Source organism: Truncatella angustata (genome assembly GCF_020726525.1).
Source record: "Truncatella angustata strain MPI-SDFR-AT-0073 chromosome Unknown BKA67scaffold_4, whole genome shotgun sequence".
NCBI classification, from domain to species: Eukaryota; Fungi; Ascomycota; class Sordariomycetes; order Amphisphaeriales; family Sporocadaceae; genus Truncatella; species Truncatella angustata.
This window is the reverse complement of record NW_025763384.1, coordinates 3,698,424-3,714,628: the sequence shown is the minus strand read 5'-3', so window position 1 is coordinate 3,714,628 and position 16,205 is coordinate 3,698,424. Positions and strand designations below refer to the sequence as shown.

General features: G+C 51.0%; 4 protein-coding genes across 4 annotated transcripts; 2 read left to right on the top strand and 2 right to left on the bottom strand.

Annotated features, from left to right (window-relative positions):
- Positions 1-1,476: 1,476 nt before the first annotated feature.
- On the top strand, positions 1,477-2,416 carry BKA67DRAFT_691804 (uncharacterized protein). The gene is made up of 2 exons (XM_046109190.1): positions 1,477-1,909; positions 1,971-2,416. Exons 1-2 carry the CDS (start codon positions 1,811-1,813, stop codon positions 2,202-2,204), a joined length of 333 nt encoding a protein of 110 aa, XP_045959136.1. The 5' UTR covers positions 1,477-1,810; the 3' UTR covers positions 2,205-2,416.
- A 657-nt stretch (positions 2,417-3,073) lies between these two features.
- Positions 3,074-3,812, top strand: BKA67DRAFT_566464 (uncharacterized protein). Its single transcript, XM_046102892.1, has one exon. It carries the CDS (start codon positions 3,407-3,409, stop codon positions 3,746-3,748), a length of 342 nt encoding a protein of 113 aa, XP_045959135.1. The 5' UTR covers positions 3,074-3,406; the 3' UTR covers positions 3,749-3,812.
- Positions 3,813-4,553: 741 nt separating this feature from the next.
- On the bottom strand, positions 4,554-11,532 carry BKA67DRAFT_659125 (acetyl-CoA carboxylase; the record flags this gene model as incomplete). Its single annotated transcript, XM_046107403.1, has 3 exons — positions 4,554-6,094; positions 6,152-11,258; positions 11,320-11,532. The coding sequence occupies 3 exons, from the start codon at positions 11,530-11,532 to the stop codon at positions 4,554-4,556; spliced, it is 6,861 nt and encodes a 2,286-aa protein (XP_045959134.1).
- A 2,345-nt stretch (positions 11,533-13,877) lies between these two features.
- On the bottom strand, positions 13,878-15,327 carry BKA67DRAFT_536157 (uncharacterized protein; the record flags this gene model as incomplete). Its single annotated transcript, XM_046100118.1, has 7 exons — positions 13,878-13,898; positions 13,937-13,945; positions 14,036-14,045; positions 14,351-14,533; positions 14,794-15,078; positions 15,113-15,208; positions 15,266-15,327. The coding sequence occupies 7 exons, from the start codon at positions 15,325-15,327 to the stop codon at positions 13,878-13,880; spliced, it is 666 nt and encodes a 221-aa protein (XP_045959133.1).
- Positions 15,328-16,205: the final 878 nt, after the last annotated feature.

Genomic DNA, 16,205 nt, shown 5'->3' with positions numbered 1-16,205 from the left:
CTGGAGCTGCGATTGAGCCCACTGACCTACCTCTCAAACCTTGAGCCGACACTCCCATAAACGCTGGCTAGGATCTCATTTAAGATCAAGTCAATGCGCCCGAGGTCTGCGAGTTTGTTTAAGGTTCGGCCGTTGCTCCTTGTACAAACGGTGCCGGCCGGTTGTTGCGGACCCATTGGTAACTAGATACAACTAGATGCGGGACCGACATTAACGTCGAACTTTATCTTGCTCCAGGCTCTTGCTAGTCACGTCTCATTTACAGCCGCAGAGAAGTCATCAGCGGTGAGGCATGCTTTGGCTTGAGAGGTATCCCGCTGACTCGCAGACTCTATGCCACATTTTGATTGAAGCTTGATGAAAGCTCTCCCCACGTTCATAGCTTAAGATTTGCGTGACACAAGCTGACACCATAGTTCTAATTCCAGTTTTGGTAGCATGATGGAGCGAAGCTTGGGATTCAGTTTCGTTGTATTCTTTTGCACGTTTTGAGGCCTGACGTGACATGAGTGCGATGCAGGCGGGAACTAGGCTCAACAGCTAGTCTAGCTCAAATGGCGAGAACATGCAGTAAATACTACAGTATAGGTGAGCCGAATCCATGAATATACTTCGTTTCATGACTCTCCACTCGAGGCTGTAGCTACTCTTGTATTAACATCTTTCGATTGAGAAGAGAATACTATACTGAATTATTAAAACAGCTCGTGATTACTGCAAGCGCTGGCAGCGAATATGCCTGTGACAGGGGCTCAGTTTGCACATCCTCCAAATAGTAGATCGTGAGCCAATTTTAAGGCTAGATATTTGCTAAACAACAATGATTTGGGTGTCCATCGAAAGATCAAGTCGATGCAAGTGTCGGATTGGAGATCTTGTATGTACTGCCACCATTTTGTATGGTTCAGGTAGCATGTTTACCTCCTACAATTTTAGCTACCATAGCTATCTGGACATATACAGAAACTGGACAGCGACATATCAAAATATATCTGGTCAATAACAATCAAAACGTGAGATTTAATGTGAGGACGAACTTTTGCGAGCGACATGACGATAGCAGAACATGCAAAATTTGGAGTTGCAATCGTCACTACAGCCATCAATCAGCGCAAATCATCCTACCAGACTATAAAGTCCTCACCTGAGCCCTTCTTGTAAATAGAGCCCTTATTACAAAGAAAGCCAGATGATTCTATTGCGACAGGTAAATATGGGTAGGTGGTGCACGTATGAGGATGACTATTGCATGTGACGTAGGGAACAAAAAGATGTTAACGCCAGACTGAAAATCTAGAAGGCAGACAAAAATTAGGTGTTCTTCGGATGATTATGCATGGATTATATGAATTCTTGAATCAATGAAAGGTTATCGTTAACATAGCTCGAGCGCACTAAAAGGGGTGTGGTCACCTTGAGGACAATACTTTAGATCACCGCACTTCACCTAGCTGTAGTGATTTTGTAATAGTCAGAAATCACTACTCGAAAACGTCATATTTGATAAATTTACTGGTTGCAAAAAACAAAACTGCTAGCCTATCTTGGTTATGGAAACAACGATCGTCCCATTGGGCCACCAAATATCACTGGCAAGAACGGTCCAAGACAGCAATAGATTTTCAGCGTAATCTTGTGTATGTAAGGAAGGCTTTCAACCAGAACGCGAAGACCTTTCTTCCAACAAAAGCAAAATCACCTGCCACCTGTATCAGGCAAAGCCACTCTTTCTTCTTCATCAACTGAACCACTCTTGCAACAGCACAGAACCGTACGTCCACACACCTTCAATTGATACTTACTATTCGAGATGAAGTCTTGCACCACCACCTTCTTGACAGTTGTTCTCGGTGCTACTACCACCATGGCCCTCCCGGCTGCTGGTCAGACTGGCCAAGCTCTCGCTCGGGTAAGTCGTACTACTTCCCGTCGGGTCTGCTTCAGGAGCTGACTTGTCCTCTCATTGTGAGCGAGGCGACTGCATTGCCTCCTACCACTTTTGCTATGATGGCGAACAGTGCTGCAGCGGCATCTGTATTGGTGGTAGCTCCACCCGCGGTGGCTACTGCAGCGGCCACAAGGAGGACACCTGCTATTCTCCTGGTGAGTTCTGTTTCAACAGCGATGATTGCTGCGCTGGTAGATATATTGGCATAGGAAGCCAAATTACTCTCTACGGCGAATGCAGCATAGTAAAGGGCTAATTCAGAGAAGTTTAAAACGGGGCGGAAGGGGATCTTGGTTCTCATGGACAACGGACTGCCGTTTGAGTGAAATGCCACGTTTGGCAGGACAGTAATAATTGATCCTCACCACAGCACAGAGCGCTGATTATTGCAACATCAATTGCAATCTTTCTGAGGCGCGGCCATAGATAGCTCAAGAAAATCCGACTTGCCTTCGAGGCTCTTTCACCCTCACTAAATTTCTTGCTTGAGCTCGTTTACCGTGATAGCTACTAAATGTGAGGCCAACATATATCCCCAATGATGAATTACTACTGAAATATTGGAGACCGAAATTTTTGAGTCATTCTTCGCAGCACGTGTCCACGCTTCAAGCAACTGGCTACGAATTTCCACTGTTGTGATTCTACGTGGAGTATTGCCTTAATGGTGACTACAGGCTAAAAGGGACATCCACTGCACAAGCCATAGTGAGTATGAAGAACAATATAGAATTACAATTCATTAAGTAATGGCTAGCATAAATTTGTAGGCCTATAGCATGGTTATCACCGTATAGGTCGAACAGTTGCACGAGGTGATGTAGGTATCATACCTCTCGTCTCATGCTTGATAACTATGGATGCTCGAATCGCCTGGAATTGGGGTAGAAGCTTAGCTAACAGATCAAACGGCGTGTGTTCTTGAGCATTAGAATTTGTCTGATGGTATTCGCCTGTTTGGGATAAGTGATATTGTTGAGAACTTTACGTCTGACGATGCTTAGTCGGATTTCACGTCTGACGATACTACAGCACAGAAGCATATCCGATTCACGTAATGGCTGCTTGAAATGCACACGATACGACACTGTAAACGGAGACGAGCAGGAGTGACAATATTTATCTGTACGATATATCATACCACCAACACCAGCGCGCCTGATCACTGTCAACCAACCACGACTGCGTCAGCAGGCAGTCATATTGGATAAACCTCACTCTCAGCACCGTGATTACATTATGACCACCCGACTTCCCAGTTGCGACGGCCTGCTTACGAACTTCTCTTTGTATTTCTTTTCATCTGAAACCAGAAACCATTTGACACAACCCAAGCTCGACACATGAGAAAAGGCCATCCCAAGAACAGCACATCATCAACATTATCCATCAAGATAGATCCCTAAGACCAACCGACCAAATCCACAAACCACATCGAAAAAGAAAACAAATACAAAGATGCCACCCCTAATCCACATAATCCGCCACGCCAAAGCCTCGCACAACCACTGTAGAAACAACAAACTTCCCGACCCGGACCTGACGCACGACACGCCCGACTCGGAATCCTACAACGACGGGCACCAGCAGGTGCGACAACTCGCATCGTACGTTAACGCGCACCGGCGCCCGCACATAACACACGTGGTATCGTCGCCTTCGCAGCGCGCCGTGCGGACAGCACAGATCGTGCTCGAGGACGTGCTACGCGGTGCGGAGGGGCAGTGTCATAAGATTTGTGAGTTATTTTTGTTTTCGTCTTCTTGTTTTCCTCATCTTCCTGGGCTGCGTATATTATGAATAGGTGTATATCTACCATCTCCTCCACATGCAAACCCCCCCCCTCCTTTTTTTGGGGGGGGGGGGGGGGGGGGGGGACATGCCAACAGCGGCGGCATGGCCAAACCCGCACTGACTCCCCCAACCCACGAAGTCTCAACGCCGATTTCATAGAAACCGGCGACCTGCCCTGCAACCGGCCCTCGGTGCCTACGACGATCCTCTCTCGGCACGGCGGGGGCGATCTGATCGACACCTCTCTGCTTTGCACTCAGAGATACCAGACGCGAGACTCGGGGCCCTACGACGACTTCGCAGACCCACAGATCCGGGCGTTGCGGGCGCGCGCGTGGCTTCTGGACCTGGCGGACCGCGGAGCTCCGGACCTTCGTGTTTAGGGACTGGCCGGGGACGGACCCAAAGGCCACGCTGTGCTTTGTGAGCGAGCAGTGGCTGCACAAGTATAGGATCCGGATATTTTGGAAGACTTGGAGAGGTGTGGGGATACCTCGTGGAGGCTGGACACTGCCTCTTGATGCGCACGAGCAAAACTAATAATCTTTGCGATCGTTACCACCATGATGAATCAACATGTTTTTATTTACTTATCATAGACCAAAGGAGTATTTTGAACTTGGCATGTAATTTCATACTCGGCTGCGCCTCATCCACATCACACTATACGTAGAAACCAAATCAACCAATGCACCTAAACCAAAAGCACCAGCCAATCGCCAGACCAATGCCATTATACATGAATTTATCATAAACCGTCCATCTTGAAAATGTACCTGTTCCGTCTCCCTCATTCTTCAACTGAACCTTTCTACTTGAGGTACTTCAGGATCTCCTCGCGCTCTGCCACCGGCATGGTGTGCAGAATCTCCTTCAGGCTCTTAAGGGCAGCAGGCTTGTCGCCACGGAACAAGTCAGCCAACTCGCCGGCAGAGGCCTCGCTCTTGAGCTGCTTGACCTTGGTAGTGACAGTTTCGGCGTTCTTCTCGTACCAGGTAGCAACCTCCTTGTCGCTTTGGTCGAACTCGGCAATACCGGTCCAGGCAGCGAGCATATCCTTGTGTCTGTGGCGCTCCTGGGTGGCCGCTGCGGATCCGCTCGCGTGCTGGGTCTTGAGGGTAGCCGAGGCAGCAGCCATGCGCTTGAGGATGTACTCCTCGTTGAGTCTTCTGCGCACACGCCAGTAGAAGAAGCGACGAGCAGACTTCCACTCGATCTCCTGGCGAATGACACCCTTCGCCTTCATGCGGCCGGCACGGTCGTGCAGGTCAGCAAACTGGATGCTGATCTGGGCGTAGATGGGCAAGAGTTGCTTCTCACGGGTGACCATCTTAGCCTTGACCTCCTCAAGCTCCTGCTTGCTGAGGTTGGCCTCAGCAGCTTGTTTGCGTAGAGCTGCGTAGGTAGGATCCATGCGTGCCATGGTGTCAAGTTGCTTCTCCTTGCGGTACTTGATACCGATGATGCCCTCAGGCTCAAGGACACCGGCACGAGACTCAACATCGGCGTACATCTCCATGGCAGTTGGGTTGATAGTGGGGTCAACGACGACCCAAGATCCACCACGAAGCTCACCGAAAGGTGGAATGTAGACGAAGATGGGCTGCTCGTACTTGACGAGGGCATCAACAATGTACGAACCGTACTTCAGGACCTCATTGTACATGTCACGCTGACCACCAGAGAAACCTCTCCAGTTGGCAAGGATCATGAGAGGCAGCTGTTCACCATGATTGAAGTCGTTGATGGCCTGAGCAGTCTTGAAGGCAGAGTTGGGGTACCAAACGCCACCTGCTTCTTGAGCGACCTGCTCGACGGAATCGGGATTGGCAGGGTCAGCAGGGGTGATGTTCTCGACGGTTCGGGTCTCGACAGCGATAACACCCATGGGGATACCTCCGAGACGGGCACGACCGACAACAACAGTACGAGCCCAGCCACCAAGAGACTCGATGAAAGAGTCCTTGTCAAAGAGACCAGGCTGGAAGCCTTCCTCGTCCTGCTTACCGCCAATGAGCCACCTGACATCGTAAGGAGCCTTGCCAGGGGGTGTGAAGATGCATTCACGGTCCCAGGTGTCAACGCTAGGAGTGATGGGAACAGGCAGGTTGCGCTGAGCAGGGACGAAAGACAACCAATCGACTATCTTGGAGACACCAGCGAAATCATCGTTGGCAGTCATGTGCGATACACCATTTCGATACATGATCTGGGTACCACCAAGCTGCAAATTGGAAGTGTAGACCTCACGACCCAGCAGGTTGTTGAGAGCTCCAGCACCAGTGAGAATGATAGGCTGACCCTCAATTTGGACGGCACGCTGGCCGAGACGGACAAGGTAAGCACCAATACCTAAAGACTGTTAGCGAAAATCTGCCAAAAAAGAAATTACACGTCGAGATAACTCACCAATGGATCTGCAGGTAACGAGAGTGACAGTAAAGATGTCGTTGTAGGCCCGGCTGGTAGCACCGGCAATGAGTCCGGAGCCACGCAGAGACTCAACGCCAAGACCATCCTCAGCACCAATGACGGCAGCAAGCTTGTGTCGCTTCTCACCTTCCTCCGTAATCTCCTCAGTGATCACGGAACGGGTGGGACCGTCCTCGAATCGCTTCTTGCCCTCCTCGTCAAGGTACAGATACTTGAAGCCGGCCTCCTGCTTAGCAGGGTCGTTCCATGCAACCTTGAAGTGAGGGATGAGCTCCTCAGCTATACCGAGACGGGCACCAGAGTTGGCTGACAGGTAGATGCGAGGAATACCGAGAGCACGGGCAAGCTCAGTACACTTGTTGAAGAAGTGGTCCTCCTTAGGTCCGAAGGAACCAATCTTGTAGGTAATGTCGTTGGCAACGATGATGAACTTACGGCCACGGGGGTACTCGGGAGTGCGGGCCTTAATCATCCAACCGACCATACCACAAGTGTTTGTGCCAGGCTCACGTGCTACCTCAGCAAGCTTGTCCGAGTCATCAAGGACCAACTCCATGTAGTCAATGCACTCACCCTGAGCAGGCTGTTGAGAGGCGAGGGCAGGCTGAGCCTTGACAGTCTTGGCCCAGCTGTTCTGAATGGCCTGACGAAAAAGCTCAGGGAAATCGTAGACGTACTGAGTTCCCATCAAGTGAGCCTTATAACGCTTGGGCTGCAGAGCATTCTTGGTGGGGTAAGGAGTAGTGATGGGCAACAAGTGCATGGCACCAATCTTGGTTGTACCGCCAATGGAGTGGAAGACCATCTCACCCTTCTCCGACTTGCGCTCGGCATAGATCTCGACCTGAATGACGTATCCGGAGGTGTTGGTAATGATGACACGGAGAGGGTATGGCATACCAGTTGCCGGGTCAGTGCAGACGATACGAATTTCGACCTGGGCTACACGTAGACGCCAGCCACGAGGTCCAAATCGGTCCAGGAAGCCCTGCAGCGAGTGCTCGACTTCCTCGGGCTGAAGCTGGAAGACGGGGGTGAAATTGATGAACATGTGGTTGAGATCGGAGTTGTTGTTGCCAATAATCTCGAGAGCGTCAAAGATGTCGTTAATGACACGGTCAGCCTCAGATATCAGGTACTCGGCGGTAGGGATCTCATCACGAAGACGGCCAGGTCGGATGACGGCACGAGTGAAGTATCGCTTGTCAGTCTCGACACCCTTGCCAACGGCCTCGTAAATGTGGATGTTCTTGTTGTCCGTGAAGACAGGGGAGAGCTTGAATTTCGAGAGACGACCCATCTCGAGTTGGTATGCAAGGGCAGGTTCGTTGTGACGAATGGTGTCATCTTCTTGGTAGTCAGGACCTCGGAAAGTGTAATGACCTGGGTAGGAACCGTCATCGTGGCCGCAGATGAACGTGACGCGGCGTACGCGGCGAGCCAGAAGCTCTTCCTTGCTAGCCTCGACAATGGAACGAATACGAGGGAGAATGTCAGCATCATCGGTGGACTCAGCATCAGCGACAGCAATGTTCACAACGTTGGACAGCTCGTCAAGGGTCTCAGAACGAATTGGCTTTCGCTTGCCGCTTAGATCCGGGATGGATTTGCCGGTAGTCTTCTTCTTGGGAAGTGACTCGAGCACCTTCTGGAGGTACTCCTCAGCATCGTCGATGTATTTGCACGAGGCAATGACACCCTTGCGAGTAGGCTCCTCGGCGATGTGCTTGTCAAGGTAGGACATATCGCTGATAGAGCTGATGCGCTTGAAGCTGTATTCTTGGGTAGGGGTTTGAGGCACCGAAGTATAGGCTCCATTTGCAGCTACACCAAGCTCAGGTTGGCCGACCTTCTTGAAAGCAAAGTCCCAGGTCAAGAAAGAAGGAGCATCGGCCTCATCGGCTTGGTACTGCACTTCCTTGAGGGTATATGCACGGTAAGCGCGGCGGACATAGACCTCCAAAGCAGCCAGGGAAACCCAAGGATCTTCATTCGCAAAGAACTTGCTGAGGACATCAAAGACAGTGTACTTGGAGTCAACAACCTCGCGAATGACCTCGAGGTTGGGCTCTCGGTGTTCCCAGCCTGACTCGCCATACTTGTTCTCAATGACCGACGACTTGAGAATATGCGCCATCTGCTCAGTACGTTCCTCGATAGAAGGAAGAGAGCACTGGATAAGGATCTCACGGGCCTTGACGGAGACCTTTGCAGTCTGGCGAGACTCTAGCTCGGTGAGGTGACGCAGCGAAGGCCGCAAGTGCTTGTTGATGTTTCCAACATTGGGTTGGTTGGGTCGGTACTTGTCGAGGATGGCCACAATGAGGTTACTCTTGGAGCCAACACGGCTGTGAGAAAGCACAGTCTGAATGACCTTCATGAAGTCCTCCTTGTTTTCGTCACGGAGCTTCAGGACAACATCCTCATCTTGAGACCGGTGGCCAGAGAAAAGGTGTTCGACGTTGTAGTAGATGTCAAGCAGGGACGCAATAGCCTTGAGTTCACGCGACTTTTGGCCTTCGGCGTAGCTGTCTAGGACGTCGGTTAGAGGGGCCAAGCCAGTTCTCAGAAGCTCGGCATCGCCGGCGGGCACGTTCTCATCCAGGAACCGGGCAAGTGTCTTGGAAAGGGCCTTGGCGGGGAACTCAGCATTTCGAGACTTGGCCTTCTCGATGACCTGGGTGAGAAGAGTATCCAGCTTGCCAGGCATACGAGAGTGCAGGGCAGAGTGCTGGGTGTTCCACTCGCTAAAGGGAAGCTCGGGGTTGCGCAGGACCTTGATCGTCTCGTCCAGAGTCTCCTTCATGATAGCGGAGTTATCGAAACCATCGAGAATGTTGGTCAGTGTGTTGTACAGTGTGTTGAATCGCTGGGCAGGCTTGTTTCCGATGACCTGGGGCGGACCAAGATCAGGCATGCGGCCAAGGAAAGGAGTGGCCTGCTTGACACGGGTCGGGTCATCCAGTGCCAGTATACCGAGGATGTCGCCAGCCTCAATGGTGATACCAGGCTGCTTGATGAGCTGAACAATACCATCCTCTTGAGCGACAAGAGGCATAAACATCTTCATGACCTCGACTTCAGCGTAGGTTTGGCCAGCCTTGACGTGCTCGCCGTTCTCCACGTTGTACTTGACGAGCTTACCAGGACTGGGAGTTCGGAGTTGAGTAGGGTCGTTCTCCTGCTCAAGCAAGGCGGTCTTGCCGTCCACAGAGACGCGGGTTGCACCAACTTCCTCCTTCCAGTAGACACTGTGACTGCGGCCATCAACCAAAACCAGCAGGCCACCGTCACTCAAGGCACGGACACCGATTGAGCATCGAGAGCCGTTGATGAAGAGATGGTAACTGTCGAAGCTGGCACGGGTAGCGGTGAATTTGTAACGCGAGCCCTCATAAATGAAGTCAATGCCAAATACGGTCTTGAGAATATCCTTTGAGGGCACCTGTCCTCTCAACAGACCCGAGTTATACTCGTTGATGCAATCCTCGCTTGCAACGTGGGCCTTGGTAACGGCACCACAGATGACGGCAAGCATAGGATCGGGACGCTCGGCAGTCAGCTTAGTGGAAATGAGCTCGTCAAGCCAGCCAGTGGTGATGGTGTTGTCCTCGAAGGCCTCGGTCTCGAGCAGCTTGATCAGGTACTCGACGGTGGTCTTGAAGTCACCACGAATGCTGAGCTCCTTCAATGCTACAACCATGTGTTTCCGCGAGGCAGCCCTGTTCTCTCCGTAGGCGAAAATGTGACCGAATTGGGAATCGGAGAAACTGTGGATACTAGATGCTGTACTGACAGAGAAGTAACCCCAAACGTTGGCGCTTGATCTGAAGTTGAGATCCCTCAGAACACCGTTGGAAGGCTTGAAACCCTCACCGGGATCCTCCGAGGTGATACGGCAAGCCGTGCAGTGACCCTTGGGGAGGGGCCTGCGTTGGGTCTTCTCGCTCTGTGGGGTGCTAAAGTCGAAGTCGATCTCAGTAGCCGTCTTGGGATCAACACCGTACAGCAGACGGATGTCCCGGATTCTGTGCAGAGGGATACCCATGGCAATTTGAAGCTGAGCCACGGGCAAGTTGACACCGCTGACCATTTCCGTGGTAGGATGCTCGACTTGCAGACGAGGGTTCAACTCGAGGAAGTAGAACTGGTCATCGGCGTGCGAGTACAGGTACTCGACAGTGCCGGCCGAAACGTAGCCGACAAGCTTACCCAGACGTACAGCAGCCTGCTCCATCCCCTTGAAGGTAGGAGGCTTTGCGATTGTGACTGGGGCCTCCTCGATGATCTTCTGGTGTCTTCGCTGAACAGAGCAATCTCTGCCAAAGAGGGAGATGTTGTTGCCATACTGATCAGCAAGCAGCTGCACCTCCAAGTGTCTCGCGTTTCCAGCAAGCTTCATGATGAAGATGGGGGAACCAGGAATCTCGCTAGCAGCTGCCTTGTACAACTGCTCGAAGCCGTCTTCCGACATGGCCTTACGGATACCCTTACCGCCACCGCCTTCCGAAGCCTTGATCATGATCGGAAAGCCGATCTCTTTGGCCTTTTCCAGACCTTCCTCCCAAGAGTTGACGCAGCCCTTGAGGTAGACGTCATCCTCGACGGTCACGATGCCGTTGCTGTCAACTTCTACCTTGTCGACACCAGTTCCGGACCAGGGAATACAGGGCACTTTTGCGTGTTGTGCGACGATTGTGGAAGAGATCTTGTCACCAAGCGAACGCATGGCGGAGCCGGGAGGTCCGATGAAGACAATCTTCTTTGGGGAAGCAGCGAGGGACTCGGGAAGCTTTGGGTTTTCCGAGGCGTGGCCCCATCCTGCCCAGACGGCGTGTACGTCCATCCGCTCGGCAATATCCACAATCAGCTCTACGTTGGCGTAGTTGTTGTTATTCGTGCCGCCAGGTACTTCGACATAGTGGTCTGCCATTCTGATGTAGTCGGCATTGGCTGCCAAATCTTCGGGGGTGGCCATGACCGTGAACTTGATGGCCTTCTCGTTGCCAAAGGTCTCGTATGCCCATTTTCGCACCGATCGGATCTCCTTGACGGCAGCGATACCGTTGTTGGCAATCAGGACCTGTGTTGGTCTCCTGTCAGCTGTCTGTGTATCTGGTGCTTCACTCGGGGGCGTTGCTTACGTTGGTGATGACTGTGTGACCGTCGTGGGCGACGACAAAGTCCTTCACCTCGGAAGAGGCGGCATTCTGGATCTTGTTGCCACCAATGAAGTGGTCGGCGATCCGGTGCTTCTCAGCGTAGGACGCCTTGCCATTGGCTTGGGGCACGGTTCTGTTGCCGTTGACTGCGCCGTTGCCATTGGCAGCAGGGCCGGAACCGTTGGTTGTCGCCATTGTGTCGGATGGCGGAGGAAGGGGAGATATCGTGGCGGGATTCGAAAGTGGGGAGGGTATCGAATCGATTATGCGGAATAGAAGAAGATCTAAACGACCATTAATGTACAGAGACTGCCCGAGTCGAGCTCCCAGTAAGCTCGCGAATCGTGCAATGGCGGGGGTTTACGGCAGAAGGGTGGAATTGAGAGGCGAGAAATCTCAATTCAGCACTGCGAATAAGAGTAAGTAAGCTGCCAGATCTGGGATGAAAACGAACATGAGAGAAAGCATGAGAGAAGGCATGAGAGAAATCCGTTATCTACAAGTCCAAAACCAATTGGACCGTCTAAGAAGTAGAAAAGATAACATAGAATAAAAAAGATTGCAGTGGAGTGCCGTGAAGATTAGAACTGAATCGGGGGAGGTTTTTCACACGTGCGCGTACCTTGTGCCTGTCGCTTGTGTTGTATCGTATTGTATTGTGTTGTGTTGTATTGAATGCCACCTGACGTAGATTTCGGCGGTTGCTCCCTAATGTGGAAAGAGCAAATCGTGGAACTGGAACAAACTGGGGAATATCTGCAACCCGTTTCAATCTGCTGTCAGCATATGGAAAAGAAAGAAGAACCGAACGAGAACTAATGTAACAGAATCCACTGTTGTGTTTGGAGGGAAGTGAATTGACAAGATAGAAATCAGGTAAATGTGGTAGTGGGATGACCCGGGAAAGAGACCGAGTTCGCCAATCCTCGAGAAAACGTTTTTAGAGTAATCAATGATGGGACCCGTGAGAATTGGTAGTAAGAGCCCGCAACCTATTACGGTCATTCGGATCTTTTCATTGGCCGCTTTTGGCGGACTCCTTTCGGGAGTTTCTGTTGAGGATCTATTGCAGCCAGAGCCTGAACCAGCGCCTGAACCTGGATGTGGGACAAGGGACCACCTGGAAGTTCGGGGTCCGAAATCCGGGTCTAGGACGGCGCATTCGAAGTTGGGGAGCTCTATGTAAGAGCTGGCAGAGTGAGATGGTTGCGATTATGCGGGCTTGTCTGTCCGAACACCCCCGCCCGCCTTCGTCCTCGCAATGCGATGCATGCGACGCGACGAGCTTCTGGAAGATGCCATTCCAGTGGCAGATCGTGCGAGGGGTCTCTTTCTTCCAGGTCATAGATTGGGGGATGGGAACGGTAGTGGGAACGGGAATGCTAGAGGATCCACGGTGAGCTGGCCAGCCAGATGGCTGACCTTGCATTAGGTATACAAACTTACACAAAGCAGACAAGATGCAAAGTACGTCCACCGCTTCCACAAGAAAACCCGAGTCTATGAGGGAGGGAGAGAAGATGGGTAGGAGAAAATGGCAATAGAGGCAGCAAGAGCAGTAAGGAAGGCTCAAGACGGAGACCGAAGACGTGGGAGGTCTTGAAATAAAAAGAACTTTACTTTGACTATCGCTCCTTCATCGGGGCTGGGGTGCACCAACAAGGCTGATCCAATGTGGTTGAATACTTTTAGTTCATGTTAAACTACCCCTACTCTTTTCTTGCCCATAATCCGACATCCATGTCCCCCATCCCATGCCATTCCATCCCATACTCCGAGCCACCACGTCAAGGAGACTAGCGAGACTGGCAACCTGCGACATGCATCCACCCAATTCAAACTCAATGATTGATGACCTACGGTACTCAAGACTTACTTTGCGTACACAACATCTTCGCACGTATCCATCTCTCCTGGACGTGTACCTCTCTTTCCTCATCCTCGTCCTCACTCACTTACTCTACCATAGATAGACAGGTAGCAGCTGAGCTATGGCGGGGCTTATGCAACACAAATTCCGCGATTGGGATCGCGGGATAAGGTATTCTGACCTAGGTATCAGAGCTTACTTACCTTACCACCATGAACTGTGCAACCACTAAGTTTGCAGCGAGCCAATGGTAACAGGGCCCGGGGTGTTGGGGAAGATTCAAACGAGATCCATTGCCAATCTCAATGCCATCCATCCCATTCCGCTGGGAAAGTGGTCAATGTGTTGATTTGTGGTTACGGATATTCATTCGGTCTTGACCAATGCGCGCTACAGCTCCCAAAAAATAATTGTTAGAACGCACACGGCTTTTTAGTGGCGCCGGCTTTTCATAGCACTCTTTTTTTCTTGGGGCCCTATTGGAGATCTCATTGCCGAATGATCCATCGCCGAATCTTCAACGCCGAACAAGAACAAAAAGGCCTCATAGGGCATCGAATCTCATAGAATCTGAATTGCGACATGGTACGGTGACACGACTGGTACAGTACACTTGCCTTGCTGTATGTCAGCTTTGCATTATCTCTGCATACGCAGGATTTAATCAAGGTCAGAAGCTGACAGGGGAGTCCTATAAGACTCTAGTAGAAGCCCGAAAACTCAACACACAAATTGACACTATCCCCAAGATAGCATAGTCTAGTCTGGGGAAGAGTACAAAATAGCAGCTCAGCTCCCTGGCCGCAGCCAAAGGAGTGCATAGCTTACTGTAAATCCACTGCATAATATTTTCATAGCTGACTGTTCGTGGGCATCCAATATCATGAGGACCCTGTTCTTCGAGATATCAACATTATGTATGTGAGTAACCCGCATCGTTAGCAGCAATTTTTTCTTCTTCAAATATTCTTTCTGGGCAAGATGGTTTGTCGCGGCGCATTGCTTTCAATGTTGTGTGCAGCAGAATACTATGTAGAAACCTCCCCTGTTTGCTCTCAATTGTTGGCGTTGTTGGGGGTCCATCCCACTTTGCCTTGAGGCTAGCCCACTTGGAACCGGCTGCAGAAGTCGAGCTTACCTCACCAAGTTAGCTGCATAGTCCAGTGCCAGGTCCGGGGCCTTTCGGGTCCCGCGCAGTAGCTGCTGGGCATCTTCGTCTTTCCCGTGGATGGATTTCCAAATTCTTTGCTTTCGCTCCTTTTCTCGTCGCTCCACACCTCAATGTCGCAGGTCCCCAACATCTTGTCCGCCAATCCGATGCAAACGCTATACTAAAGTACACAACCGTGCACACGCTGCCAATTGACTTTACTTCGAATCAGGTGGTTGTTGAAGACGCTTTCAATCCCTATCGCCAGACCACATACTAATATGGTGGAATTCACCTTTTGGGGAACTTCCGTTGTCGCTCGAGCGGGCTAGTTGCCGCTCGGCTGATCCTCTTACCGAAATCTTGCTGCGTATAGCATGTCACATTCGGCTTATCGGGTGTTTCGGGTCACGAAATCCTTCATCGCAATACTCACGCTTGCTTGACTGTCGGCTGCTGACTGTGCTGCGAGTTGTTCGTGCGAATTAACCGAAGAACCTCACTGTGTTTCATTACAGTATTAAGCATGTTGTTTCCCGTGACATCCACGCATCGAAACAGAGGTGGAAAGACTTCGTTTGGGCGGCTCAATAGCGCGATACCTGCTGTACCGAACGGTGCAACGGGCTTGCCCGAAATGTATCGCTTGAATCTTGGACGTCCGTTATCACCGTTGAGACCCGCACAACCAAGTCCGGCACCTGTGCGCTCTTCGCTCTCCCTGACACGGACGGCATCACTTCATGTGTATGTACAAGCCCGAAGTCGTATTTGCTGCCAATGTGGGGCTGCCGCAAAGCATCTCGACGTGACGTGACGTTCCTGACGTTCCTGACGTTCCGTACTGTAGTCTATTGAGTGGTCAATCAACCGTACCACAGGCAACTCTATTGAGCCTGGCGACGCACTTCTGGATGATATGTATGCAAAAGGCAATGTATTCCATACTAACACAAAGTCGACAGGCCATCTGGTTTTAAGGGTCTGACAGGTTCCAGCCGGGGACCCAAGCATACATAGTTCGATCCTCTGTGCAGCCGTTGCGCTTGATGTCAGAATCGTACGATTTTCTGAGCATGAGCAAGGGTAGCTCCAAGGTAGGGCTGAAGAAGCTCCCCTTTTCCGCAAGCGCAGAAATGATGTGCATACCCGTGCCAGGAACCCTTATCTCGGCAATCTAGGAATGCCATCGCTAGCTAAGCTGTGTTCTGTTTGGTTCGAACTTGAAGAGATATGCTTATTTGAGCCTCAGATTCCATGATGATCTTGTGAGGTCGCGAAACAATTGATTGTGGGTTCAACGCCACTTCTGATTGTCCACCTTCCGCTTGGGCCAAGCCCATCCCGCTTCATGCACACCGAGTCTATCAGAAGACAAACAATTGGCGACTTTGCCCTCGGGTGGTCCGTGTCGTGTCCTGTTGTGTTATGAGTTTAGACCTTTGCTTATAGCCTTGACCTGTGAATGGCACCCTTCTTCCACTGCTTCGATGAGCAGGATGTGATCAAGTGTAGTTTCAATTCAATTTGTAACTCGTCTCAACTGAACAACTTTAATTGTCGAAGCCGCTGATGCAAAAGATCCCACGTTTCTTTTGTTCTGGAACAACAAGTGTATTCTTGCCGGGCGCGGTCGAACTTATCATCTGCTTCTGTCCCCTGGTTGCGCTGAACCTCTCCACAACACGGGATTGAAGAAAGTTCCGAGGTGACTGGGTTTACCCTATTTCGGTATGTAACACTCACTATCCTATAGATATTATTCTTCAACACCCATAAACACGACGGTTTCATTGATTTCCCTTAGTGGTACTCACCAACCTGCTACTAGACCTCTCTGACCTAGCC

Coding starts and splice junctions, on each gene's coding strand:
- BKA67DRAFT_691804 (XM_046109190.1), top strand. CDS start 1,811: ATGAAGTCTTGCACCACCACCTTCTTGACAGTTGTTCTCGGTGCTACT. Junction 1,910..1,970: donor CTGGCCAAGCTCTCGCTCGG/GTAAGTCGTACT, acceptor TCTCATTGTGAG/CGAGGCGACTGCATTGCCTC.
- BKA67DRAFT_566464 (XM_046102892.1), top strand. CDS start 3,407: ATGCCACCCCTAATCCACATAATCCGCCACGCCAAAGCCTCGCACAAC.